Raw genomic sequence first — 13,659 nt, 5'->3', positions numbered from 1 at the left:
ATGGAGGAAATGATTTTGTAAACAACAAATGTAAAACAAACACACATTAACATTAAAAAAATGTCACCTTGGCCTGACACAATTGTAGATTCCTGTAACCACATTGTTTCATATATTAAACAGTTCTTTCTTATCACATCTGTCCAGTTGTTATCATGTTTGCCTCAGTGCATTATCAAGCCTGCATCCGCTTGTGCAAACCTGGACTGTGCCATTCTACTAAACTAAACTATTTTAAAGGATCAGTGCATGCAATGAAGGTGAGACATGTCATTACTCTCCTGCAGTTTCAGTTTCAGCCAATAGAGGTCAGGAGTGTTCTACTTTTTATTACAAGACTTATGATCAGAGGGTTTTCTGGTAATAAAAGGTAACTTTGGAAGATCTTTCTGACAGACATGTGTGCACCCATGTGTGTCCTTTCATGTGTGTGTGGTTAGCACTGGTGACCCTTCATTTTCAAAGTCATTAAAGCTAATTAACATTAAACGCCACAGCACTGCCTGCTTTCATATAATTACACCCTTTCACAGCACTCATTTCCTATTAGACCTTATTGGGCCCTTAGCTTCCTCTGCACCCTTAGGTCTAATGTATTCTTTGGGGCTATTCCTGGTCACACAGCAATATAATCATTGAGTAATACAGCCTCCAGCACAGGTTTGGTTGAGCAGCCAGACTATTTTACATATGCATTTGTTAAGCCACTATTTAAAAAGAGGACCTGGGACATGGGAGAGGATGTGTGACACACCTTAATCTTCTACCTCTAGGGGGAAAGACTGGCAGAATTCAGTCTTTTGCCTGCAGTGGCACATGGGGTTCCAGACGGAGCTGAAATCAGCAGAAAGACAGAAGAAAACAGAGAGCATGAAACAGGATAATACCTGCCACTCCTGCCAGCTTATTAGCACAATCTTCTTATACCTGAAAATGGTATTATGCTTGCTATGGGGCTGCTGGTGTAAATTCTACCTGAGGAAGGTGAGCAAGAAGGAAAAGAAAGTCTTTAACATTTGACTTTCACACATTTTTAGCACAGATTTCTGATGCGAGTTCACCTCTGTGAGTATAACTTGGGCTTTTTGGTTAACAACAACCATTGACAACAAGGCTTTGGTACTGTATTTCCAGTTTCCATCTCTCATAGCTAATAATTAAAAGCAGACAAAATTACATCTTGAAATCTATAATTCAGTGACACTCAGAGAATCAGCCTGCCTCTTTGTCTGCACACACTGTGGTTTTTCAGCATATCAGTGTTGTTAACAGACCCTCTGGTGGATATCCCATACACCACAAATCTAACTGATGTGATTTGAACCAACAGTTACAGGGAAAACATTAATAATACACACTGTTAATCTTACTCGGCTGCAAAGAGGCTCTAACTTATGTTGCTGCTCAAATTAATCCCAAATCTGAGATTCTTATGTTTAATACTCTATAAATACCTAAAGTAAAAACACAACGTTGTTTAATTGACAGATTGGAAACTGTTTTTCAGCTCCATGATTCCCCACAGTTTTGCCCCCACCATGGTTTCAGCATCACTCTTTCCTTTTGATTGTGCTGATGCTGATAGAGGTCAATTTATGTTTCCACAAAATGATGGTGAATTGAATGTGACACACACTATAATTACAGACAGGCAGTGAATAATTTGTTTTTTAACTTGGCCACATATGTTTGCAAAGACGGGAACAACAGTTTCTGGTATAAGTGACTCACTCCTTTACTCCTTATTCAGTTTTTAAAAAAAAATATATAATAGTTTTTTATTTTTTAGACTGTGCAAAACACATTACAATACAATATAGTACAATACATCACATTATAACTCTTCCCTAGATTTGGAAAAGTGTTCTCTTTGACAGAGGTGGGGTTGGGTCACTGTGAGGACAGCATCCTCTCCAAAACCCACCCCCGCAGAGTGAGAATCAGTATCATAAGTATGGTGTTTATGTGTATGTGGGGTACTCTCAGACAGGCTGGACAAGACAAACAGGACAGACAAAACACTGCAAGGGGTGCAGCTACAGATACAAATAATTACAAAAGTAAATGAAAGTTAAAAGTCAAATTTCGTTTTGTAACACAAGTAGTCAAGCGGGATATAGCTTGACAACTCTGCCTTCCTCTGTGACAGTGTTGGAGGTGGAGGGGCTTTCCAGCTAACAGCAATACTTTTTTTTTATTACAGCAATTTCATTTGGTGGCAATTCCCAACATTAAAGTTACCAAGTAGACAGAGATGAGGAGTGGGTATTAGATTGAATTCTAAGGATAATGAAATAACAGAACATATTTCCTCCCAATAGGGGGTAAATTCACAACAAGTCCACAGCGTATGCAAAAAGGTCCCCTTTTGTCTTTTGTACCTCCAACAGAAAAAGGACATTTATGAATGCATGCATTCAGTTTTACTGGAGTTTATTATGTTCTATGCAGAGTCTTGAATTGTAATAGCTTGTACCTCCAATTGTATGAGCCAGAATGTACATTTGAACAAATCTGTAACCACTTTTCCTCAAGATCAACTTCCCATTTTTTCTTGATAGAAAGAGTATCATCTGGATAAGCCTCTATCAAACCTTGGTAAAGTTTAGACAGTTATTTAGTTGCTCTCTCTGATTGTCTTAGTGGTTTCTCTATTACAGAGGGTTTTGGTTCCTCGACTAAATAACGGAATATATCACTGAAAGAAACAAACCTCAACACAGGCAACAGAAATGTGAGCTTTTTTGGCTCAGTGAGTGAGAGTGGAGAGGAGGTGCGGATGTTTTTAAATGTGAATTCCTTGTAAAACCAATGCGAGAACAGGAGCGGGAAAGGAAGAAAGAGAGCGGAAGAGAGAAATGGGGAAAAAATGTGTCATGGGGACATTTAACATAAGGCAAACAGAGGGGCAGAGGAGCAGTGGACAGAATCCACAAACATTTTGTCAGAGCAAGAAGTAAAAGAAAGACTGACAACAAATTTATGGGAAACTGGGACTCAGACTAAACAGATGGAGAAAGGCAGTGTCGTAATTGTTTTTGAAGGATGTTGAAAGTCTGTGTACACACCTGCTTTTCCGCTGTTGCCCACTTGCTTCCGCTGACAAACACACACAAACCTGTTCATAGACTATTTCATGTCCTCTGCATCAGTGCCCCCTGACAGGATGAAATGTTAACGTCACTCATGCAGAAAAGCGCTGGCTTCATGCATACTAAATGTGTCTGTTGTGGGTAACACATATGCGCTGCAACTGTAATGAATGTTGTTATTGACTAAAGGGGGTCAGTTATGAAAATGTACATATATACAGGAGTTTATGTGACTTGAATTGGAAAATCCACAATATTTTAAGTGCATATGACACTTTATGGATGTAATAATAATACATGAAAGCTGTCTTTACTAGAAAAGGACACAGGAAGTGACGTAATTGCGTCAGATGAGTTGATTGAACAGAAGAAAATGGATGAACAGTGATCACCACAATGGCTGAGCAGACAAAGAACAGAACCACCTACAACAACTTCAGAAAATCCAGAGGAATAAAGAAAAGTACCACCCACATTGTTGTTGTTTTTTTTTTTTGTATCTACAGTGGCTTGTCTCCTATTTGAGATGCCATACATGTCCTGTGTAGGAACTCATTGGAAATCGTCATACGCACATGAAGGGGGGGAAAAAAATCAAAATCATTCTGTCAGAGTTAAGGACAAGATTTTGTTTTGGCCCTTGAACTGAAAGGAAGTTCAACTTCCTCTCCTCCTCTTCCTCTTCTATTCTTCCACCACATCCAGCCCTCCTCTCTTCCTCCTGTTATCCCTCTTCTCATGGCTGAGTCAAGTGATCAGCTGACCGGGGATTTCCTGGACAGGTCATGCAACTGAAACTGCAGTCTGTCCATACTTTCCTGCTGTTCTGCTTTGTCGAGTTCTGCTCAGACATCTTCTCTTCTCTTCTCTCACATCTCTCTCTCTCTCTCACACACATCACCCCAGCGGATATCATCTGGCTTTGATGGGTATTGTGGTAATTCATTTGATTGGCAACTTATTGTGTTTGTTCTCAAAATGTTCAGAGTTTCCAGACCCCTCCTGTTGCCCATGCAGGTAACCATACAAACCTAGACACCCACACACATCTAGTATCAATTGAACAGAGGCATACACACTCTTCTGTGCTTATGAAGACCTAGAGCTTTTACTTTGCTACATGCTCAAATCTAATCCAAACTTAAAACCAGTCTCTCACATACTATAAGTCATATGGTTTATCCACAAAAAACAATGTTTTTCTCATATAACACATTAGTAAGTACAGTTGTGAAACAATTGAAGTTACTTGGAAGTAGCTCCTGAGTCCATGTTTTTTGGTTTTGTATAACTTACTGTACGACAATTTCACGATCAATACACTTAAACACATTAATAATAATTTTGAAAAGATACAGACAGCAATGTCTTTCATTACATACTTTGATGAGGCAAAAAGGGTTAATTCTTTCTCATTCAGTGGCAGCTTGAGGCCTCAATGTGCAGTTTGGAAAATTTAGACCTTATGAATAAGAGCTGGACTTTTGTGTGATGTATCTTACACCATCTGGAAAAAAGAGAATAACAAACCTTGTAAAGTATTATTCTCACTGCAGTTTCCTGAGCAGGCATCACTGTATTTTTGGGCTAATTCACAACATCTGAGAAAAATAAGTGGACCAAAGTAAAATGAAACCCTGATTTATTTTTGACGCAACTGGATAACTGGAGTCCCACATGATCAGGCAGCGTCATGCTTCAATTATATCCAGTTATATTAAAATCCCCTGTAACCGTATTAACATTCATTCCTTTTGTGTAATGAGCGAGGGCGGGATGTGTGGTTTCATTAATGCATATGAGACTCATCTGCACCCTCACTGTTATTATGTTCTGTGATTCACTGTGATAGAGCAGCGGGTCGCAGTGAGCAGAAGGTCTGCAGTTCAAATGGCTTCGTTATAAGGTGTTTTCACAGCAGGAACTTCCCCAGCAGACCAAGAACCTTTTGAGGAACTCAAGCACTAAACCTGTTTTTTGACTGGAGGAAAAAGGAACTAAATTTATTTCCTGTATGATAATTCCAGGTGCTAAAATAGGACAGGGGTTGCAGGGCTATGGTCACTGATTGGTCAAACACAGGCATCTAGGCTGCCTCAGCTTGTTGTTTGTTCCACATTTACCCTTTATAATAAACATTAATTTCCTGTAGAACAATAACTACTGTCTCTCAAATCTGTAGACTTCTGTAATACCCACAGTATGTCAGTGTGATTTGCTTTGATTGTGAGTGTGTCTCTTCAATACTGAAATGAAGAGCTCTTCCTCAGCAAACCCAATTTACTGCCTACAATTTTTGAACTTCTTGCTTATTTATCTTCACAAGTTGAGATAGATGTCCATTGTCCTCTGTCATTTATTATTTTCTTTAAAAACTTGCAAAGATTGTCATTTTTGGCCATCTTTGAGTGTTCGAAGATTAGTGATTGCTAAATAACAGATGTTCCTTCACTTTCAGTCATCGAGGTGCAACCCTGGATGCTGTGCAAATCTCGAATGCACCCGAAGCTGCTGCAAAGTTGGCAGTTTTGCAAAAAATGGGAAGTCTAGCTAGCTAGCCTATCAACCGCAGAACTAAAACAGATATCTATGATCTGCACTTCACAACTGCCAGTAAATAATTTAAATGTTTTTTTTTATCTTTCATCATTCCCTCACCTCTCACCTCGTCCTGAGTCTTACTTTCTATCTTTAAAAGGTGATAAATGAGGAAAAGCGAGCATGAGCTCACTTTTCACTTCTAAGGTGTGAAACTCAAGTTGGTTCACACGGTGACAGAAGTGTAACGACAAACCACACAAGAACACAACACACACATGCAGACAAGTGATTGAAGAAACACATGCACAGAATCCACAGAGGCCACATCGATTGTGTGAGACAAATATATACACAGGAAGTGCCTCCCACTCTATTGCCCCTGCTTGCTGTCTCTCTCTCTCTCTCTCTATCCTCTCTCTCTCTGAACGTTACTCATGGCAGTGTGTTGCTGAGCAGCAGCCAGTCGTGTTTTTCCCCTCGCCAAGCTCACTCTCTCTCCTCTGCTCTGACTCTATTGCACGCTCTCTGGCTCAGCGGACAGACGAGACCTTCTCTCCTGCTCCTCTTCTCTTCCTGTCTGTTATTTTATCGCATCCTCTTCCTTTTATCTGTTGATTTTTTTTTCATTTCTCCCTCTTTCTCCTCTACCCCCTTGTGCCAGGAGCATTAGTGGGGGTCCCGGAGTGTGTGTTTGAGTGTGTGTGTGTGTGTGTGTGTGAGTGAGTGTGTGCTGGGGGGGGGTTCTGGCATGGAAGCAGTGGCACTGTATACGTTTCGTGCCACTGAGGGCGATGAACTCAGTTTCAACAAAGGAGACTTGCTCAAGGTAAGGCAACAAATACTTCAAACTATCTATCTATCTATACACACACAAATATACAGCACACGTCTCTTACTGTACTTCAGAACAGAGTAGTGGACCAACAGATTACCCGCCTCTCTCTACCTCTCTCTCTCTCTGCCCACAATATAATAATTACAGTAATTATAACTTAAGTGTCTACAGCCTTTACAGTACAGTCTGTATTCAGGTGCTGCTGTTGTCGACTAAAGACAGATTATGATAAACTGTGATGCTTGAAGGTGTATTGAATGTTAAAAATATTGAATTTTCCCTCTGATGTGGCTGGCAACTGAACACATCACATGTGTTTTATTTAAGCTGCTGTAGTTTGAAAAAAAAAAAAAAACGTTTGAATCCCGTAGCAAAAGTTCTAAAACTTGCCACAAAGGCTAGTGCATTCAGGTTTACTTACAGCAAAATACCATAAACTTCTCCTGGAATCATTCATTCAGTGATACGTCCTAAACTATATATTGTTTGATGTAGTTTTCTAATGGATAAAAGACCAAGTGTAAGTGTGCTGCTGAGACAGTTCCTGCACAGCTGGAAATTACTGTAGTAGAAAATCGTCCCTCTAAGACATCAGCAGTAAACCGCAGAATTAAGGAGCAAAAGCTTCTTTGTAGACTTGCAATGTGGCACCAGCTGTTCATCAGTCATCCATGGACAAATCCATCGTAAAAAGACACAGCAAGATCAATTTCTCCACTGGATTTTAAAGCCTCAGCAGACCAGAGTGCAGTGCTGCTGCTGCTGCTGCAGAAGTTTTGTGTTAAGGGGCTCCTCTCACTTTTTCTTGACCATTATTATATTGCTCTCATTATGATATTGATATGTCCACTTGCACATATCGTACTGTATTACTAGTATGCCACTGGTCTCTTAGGGGTTTCCAAATGGCATTTGGGGAAATGCAGGAAATCACTTGAGGTAGAGGTAGATGACACAACAGAAGAATAAATCCCAACACCTCACCACAAAATAAGCCATGACATGGATTTGATCATGTTTAACATGGTAAGAACACCTGAGGGTGGAATGTACCTTTAATTGTATGCTGCAGGCTGGTATATTATTAATCCCAGACAGACTCTGTTCCAATATTAGATGACAGGAGCCGCTTCGCTTCTCATTTCTGCTGTCTGTAAAGTTGTTGGTTTTTTTTTTTTTTTGGAGCTGAGTGTCATTGCATGTTGCAGCCAATATAAGGTGGCATTTAGTTTCGATGCTATGTCAACGTGTGGTTAAATAAATGTGATTCTCTATTCCCAGTAGTATTTGTGTGCAGACACAACTCTGAATCGCCTACCTGCAAATCCTGATTAGTTCTAGGCCTTGGGATGTCAACTCCAACCCTCTGCCCTATGTCACCGTGAAATACTGTACTTATATTGACGGCTGGGTCAACAGCATCAAAGTTAACTAATGTTTTATGGCCACTGTGACTCGTTTACTGTAACTAAAATGGGACCAACACTTAAAACACTGTTCAGCTTATGTGCCATGCTTTCTTTCCTCCCACTGGGACAGCCCAAACAGCTCTGGTTCAGACCTAGGTCAAGGAGTACTTTTAAATAATTCTTCACATTTGCTCGTTCCTGCTTGCAGCACCAGATGGCCTGAGCTTTACAATATTGTTTCAATTCAGATAAGTTCATCTGAGTTGTCTACCATTTAAGAATTACTAAACTGACTGTCACTGTCACTCTGTGTGTGCTTCTGGTGCTCAGTTGTTGTCCTTTTACTGTGTCAAAAAAAAAAAAAAAGCCTGTCGTGTTAAAAAGCATTTTTGGTAGAGCTGCAGATAAAAGTAGACAGATTTTGTGTATGGTTCTATTGTGCTACATTGTTTTGTCCATGTCCCGTTGTGTGGTAGCCATGAGGCAACAGATCAATCAGGCTAAGTGGAGTGTAGACTCATAGAGAAATGATAAAAAAATAGCTTCATAGTTAAATAAAAAAAGTAGCAGTTCTGATATTCTGTTGAAAGCGGGATGTCTGTGTGGCCAAATCTAACTCAAGGGACACCAAAGTGGAGTAGAAAACATGTTTTTTTTTTTGTTCCTCAAACCTCAAAACATGAATTTGACAATTTGGGATTAAAATTGGGATTTGGATTAGTAGTCAGGTAGTATGATAAAGTTCTTTATTGTACGTTTTTAAAACAATCTTACAATCAGCCGTCTCCTGAGCTACTGTATATCATTCATCCCCATCACTAAATGAGAAGCATGTAAACACCTGAGTTATTCATCTATTATTTACAACCACACCTGACCTGTTTTTCAGCTTCATTAAGAGTTTTACTCAGATTTTTACAATCTAGCTCCAACATTCATGATGAATCATTTGCATTTTTCCTTGATGCGTCGTGAGGTAGGGTTGTTATTTTTAGGGTTAATTAAGTAATTGTTTAATCTATTGCTATAGAACGAGTTGAATAAGTCACATCTAAATCAGTGGTGGTGGTCATGGATAAACGTCCTAAATATAGGTTTTATATAGGTTTTGGGATCCTATTAGTAATAGGTCTGTTAGCTCCTGTTATAGACTCAGCAACAGCACAGTATTATTGGAGGTTAGAAAAGCTTCAACTAGACCTGATAATGACTCAAATTCAGTTGACAATCTATAAACTTTAATAGGCAGAGTGCAGGGCTGACTAATGAAGTAGCAGAAGCAGTATTTTCAATGTGAAAGTAGAGTAGTAGTAGTTATAAAGCATGGAAAGCTTCAGGAGATATAAAGAGAAGAGGAAGAAATTATTTATGGATTTGACAGAGCTTAGACCAACCGTGTTCTCTCCCAAGAAGCAATATAAATATAACAAGGACAGTTTGGGATTTTTTTTTCTCCATGATACAGGACTTCAAGATTTAGGACTCTGCTGTTTATTGTTTAACTCATACAGATGACGCAGTGTTTTGTCTGCAAGAAGTAAAGTAAAAGAAGAAAAGCTGATTTTATTGCTAAGTCAAGAGAGCTAGATGTAACTGTAATGTACCTGCCGACAAAGTGGAAGTAAGCAGCAAAATCAAAAAGGACTCATAGGGGGAGTTGCAGGTGAAGTGGCAAAAGGAACTGAGAGTAAAACGGTACTTTTCTAGTCAAATTTTTTTTGTTGTTGAAAAAAGGTTCATGTCTGTGGGTCACAGAGTCGGCACGGAAACCACCAACTGATTGAAAGATAAATAATTCAGTTCTGTGATTCAATGATGATTGATGCTATAAGCGGCAAAGTGTTGGCAAACATCGCCCAGGGAGTTTCCCATGAATTGCATTGACTTCATAAGAACTGTACTGGAAGGAAACATTCCAGTTTCACTGATTAACGTAGAGGCAATGTGCTAAAAAGCTTTAAAAACATGTTGAAGCTTAGCTCTGTTGGGGAGATAAAGAATGGCACTGCAAACCAGGCAAAGCACACAAAACAACAGCTTAAATTCTCAAAATGACAGGAATGTCACAGCTGGATTAGGACACTAAATAGAAGATGTCAACAGAAACACAACAGCGTGGCAAACAGAGAGACGAGACCCAAGAAAACCAGAGAAGAAAAACAGGCAAACATTAAAGCAGTTAAACTGGAGCATGTCAGGCAACAATATGTCTCACAATTACATCTAAAATGATCTAAACTGTCCATCAAGAAAAGTAAAAGCCCAATACCGGTCTAGGGCTGTATTTAAAATGAGACTGAGGAGTACAGCACAACAATCAGTATAGGAATGAACAGATGTCACTTGCTTCAGTCACTTCCTCATTCTTGCAGCAATGTAAACACTTCTGCTCTGTTACGAGCACCAAGAGGATTTTATTTGAAGACGTGGAAACAAATCGACCATAATCAGCGGCACCATATTTGCCATCTAAGTCAACACACAAGTACTAACTATCTTTTGTTTTATCAGATTACACACCCTACTACTGTAACACCACAAGCTTGATATGAATACTTCTCTCCTGTCAGCAGCTCTTTTTATCTGCACTTAATCTGATGTAATGTCAATGTGGGAGCCATAGTTCAGGCAGTTATGAGTTTCTGCCGTTAAATGAAATACTTAAAGGTTCTGCATAAACCGATACTGTAATATCTGTAAAATACTCCCCAAAAAAAGAAACTTAAATTGTGACATTTTGATGACATTTCTGGGTTCATGCAGTTCCAGCCAGACCTTTTTGCTCGCCCCCATGTGTGTAATCATGAGGGGCTTAATGTGGCATTTTGAACTTGCCAGTAATCCTGTGTGCTTGAAATTTGAGGGCCTCGCTTCACACAACGATGGATGAAAGTCGCTGTACTGGATAATAGAAAAAGAGAGATTGATATACAGCCAGATAGAGAGAGAGAGAGAGAGAGAGAGGGAGAGGGAGGGAGGAATGATAGTGGCCTTTCACCTGATAGTAATAGCCTGCGTCAACATCATAATGGGCAATATTTCATCTGTGTGTGTGTGTGTGTGTGTGTGTGTGTGTGTGTGTGTGTGTGTGTGTTCTTGCTCCTAGATCACCAACATGGAGGATGATCCGAACTGGTACACAGCTGAGCTTAACAACAGAAAAGGCTTTGTGCCAAAAAACTACATCAACCTGCGACCACATGCGTAAGTACACACACACACACACACACACACATCCACATATCTTCAGCACATCAAAGCAGATGAATATATTTCACACGTCCAGCACTGGTCTATCTAAACAGCTCATCAGTGAGTGTGTGTGCAGCTCCGAGCGTTTTCTGCTCCGCTTTGGACATCTGCACTCTAGCATAAGGCAGCCTACCCAAAGGGACACACTCATTCGCTGGCTTATGTAATCACATGCACACGATACTGCCGTGTCTGTGTGTGTGTGTGTGTGTGTGTGTGTGTGTGTGTGTTTATAGTGAAGCTGCTGGTACACCCTGTATCTCACATCAGATGGTCATACACCAGCTGGGTTCTACTTTCGCTGTGACAAACACTAAACTGACAACACAGCCATTATAACGGCTCCAGCTCATTAATGAACGCTGATGTACGGTCCAGTTGGAGTTGCCTTGTTAAGTTTGTGCGCACCGTAGGGAGATGCGTCTGTTGGGATGTGCATCCTCCGCATTTCTTTACAGAGCCATGAAATAAAAGCAAAGGATTCTGAGCGAGGTCTACTGAGAAAAATAAAATAAAATGACCCCATGACCTTAATCAAGAAGGCCCTATAATCTTACCACCATAGTAGATGTGCTCTCGCTCCGTTTTAGTCATCAAACCCACTCTTGTTGCAGAGCTCAGGTTCATGAGAGCAGACCGCCATTAATGCAAGCCTTGCCTCCAAACAAACTGCTCTCCTAAGCAAGACTAATGAGCAAAAAAAAAAAGAAAAAAAAGAAAGAGTAATGATGCTATTACTTCCACTCCACAGCTGACAACTGAAATCCAGCATTTTGGGAGTTGTTTTATGTGCATATTTAGCAGTGTGTTTAAAAATAACTTCACAAATGTGCTAATTTTACATGTTTCTTTTAACCTCGACCTCTCTTTCTTTTTTCTCCGTCAGCACTGATGTGCGCTGTTGCAAGATCCTGCTCTTCCTTTTAATTCTCATCTTTACCACTGAAAATACAAGTTAATAAACATCTAAAGTTGATTTAGTTGTGTAATATTGTATTGTTGCTGCTCAGACCTCTGAACAAAGCACTTTACGTGCATAAAGAAGTAACATCACCTCTACCTTATTTTTATGACTTATTATTTATTAATCCATGTATGTCATTTCTGTTTTTGTGAGTAGCATTAAGGGACTACAAACTTTGTTTCGTTATACAGCGTTGTGTTGTAAAATGATAATAAATGAATCTTGAATCTTGAATCTTGAACCTTTGTGTTTTTAAAAAATTTCTTTCCTGCCTACAGCTGGTTTGCCGGTCGAATATCTCGCGGTGTGGCAGAAAGTCGACTCAGACACAGGGAGTGTGGAGCTTTTTTGGTCAGAGAGAGTGAGAGCGCTCCTGGGGAGTTTTCCATGTCTGTCAGGTAGGAGAAAATCACTCACACACACACACACACACACACACACACACAGAAATTCCACATTGTCTCATCTTAAGCAATCTCCATCTTAACATATGCACACATCCCTACACATACACATGATTGTCCCTTGTTTGTTCATTAATACATTTTGGATGCATGAGTAGGTGCATGTAGTGTTCAGCCGGCAATTGTGTGATGGTGGCATGGGATCAGAGGAGCAGGCGGAGGAGGAGGAGGAGGAGGAGGGTAAGAGGATAAGGTGTGGGGCGGAGGGTAAGAGGGAGGATCTGCAGCCCCTCTGGCCCAATGTGAGCTAATCCTGTCTGGCACGCCGAGGCATCTGGTGCTGCTGATGGGGCCGATCGGTTGTCTTGTCGGGGGGTGACGGTCATGGATGCAGCTGAGGCTTGGTGCTGTGGATCCTGAGGGGCTGTAGATTTTGGGAGTGGGGAGTCAGGCCTGGAACTGAGGGTTGGCTCTTCGCTGAACTGCTACGAACTGGCTCAAGTCAGGAGTTAAGAGTTGGATCTGGGGGTTGTTTTGTGGCTGGCTGTAATGTTGTCTGGGCATCATACCTCTCTCCCAGTGTATTTTTGAAACATTAATACAATTTGTTGCTTAATTCCCTCATCTGGCAGCTTTTGGTGACTACTATGGGGAGAGGAAAAGAAAAGACAGGAAAGGAAAATAGGTTACCTGCATTAAAGGAATGGAAAGGGAGAATTAGCAGATGGAGAAGAGAGGTGTAAAATGGGTTTGCCAAGAAGGGACAGAGAGGATTTTGATGCTACTTCCTTTTTTTTTTTTTGGGATGTTTGCTGATGTCTCTCTGGCTGGTGTTGCTGGATGGTGTGGCAGCCTGAAAATTGGGTCAGGTGTTTGTGTGAGTGTGTGTGGTCCGTGTGTGTGTTGACAGCTCTCCTGTCAGCGGAGACGTCCTGACAGCAGTAACTGCGGAGCCTTCAGTCTCAGTCTCAGCTCGGTCCGACTTTGACATTAGTCCATGAAAATCGGATCCACTTTTCACAGCCATGAACGGAGCCGAAAATGAAAGTTTGTGTCTTGATTTGTTGGAAAACTGCTGGTGAAGTTAGAAATCCTGCAACACTGTGAATGCGGCATGAGGTTCAAATCATAATTTGGGAAATCTTCACAGTAATGAACAGCT

General features: G+C 40.6%; 1 protein-coding gene across 1 annotated transcript in view; it reads left to right on the top strand.

Annotated features, from left to right (window-relative positions):
• Positions 1–6,066: 6,066 nt before the first annotated feature.
• The window catches only part of grapa (GRB2 related adaptor protein a), a 33,670-nt gene continuing 26,077 nt past the window's right edge, over positions 6,067–13,659 (top strand). Inside the window, exons 1-3 of the mRNA XM_067616034.1 lie at positions 6,067–6,459; positions 10,984–11,081; positions 12,372–12,491. Of these exons, the coding sequence (XP_067472135.1) occupies positions 6,382–6,459; positions 10,984–11,081; positions 12,372–12,491 (296 nt within the window). The 5' untranslated portion in view covers positions 6,067–6,381. The remainder of the gene's footprint in view (positions 6,460–10,983; positions 11,082–12,371; positions 12,492–13,659) is intronic.

This window comes from Thunnus thynnus, chromosome 17 (genome assembly GCF_963924715.1).
Source record: "Thunnus thynnus chromosome 17, fThuThy2.1, whole genome shotgun sequence".
NCBI lineage: Eukaryota > Metazoa > Chordata > Actinopteri > Scombriformes > Scombridae > Thunnus > Thunnus thynnus.
Note: the sequence above shows the minus strand (reverse complement) of the source record. Positions and strands in the feature narration are given on the sequence as shown.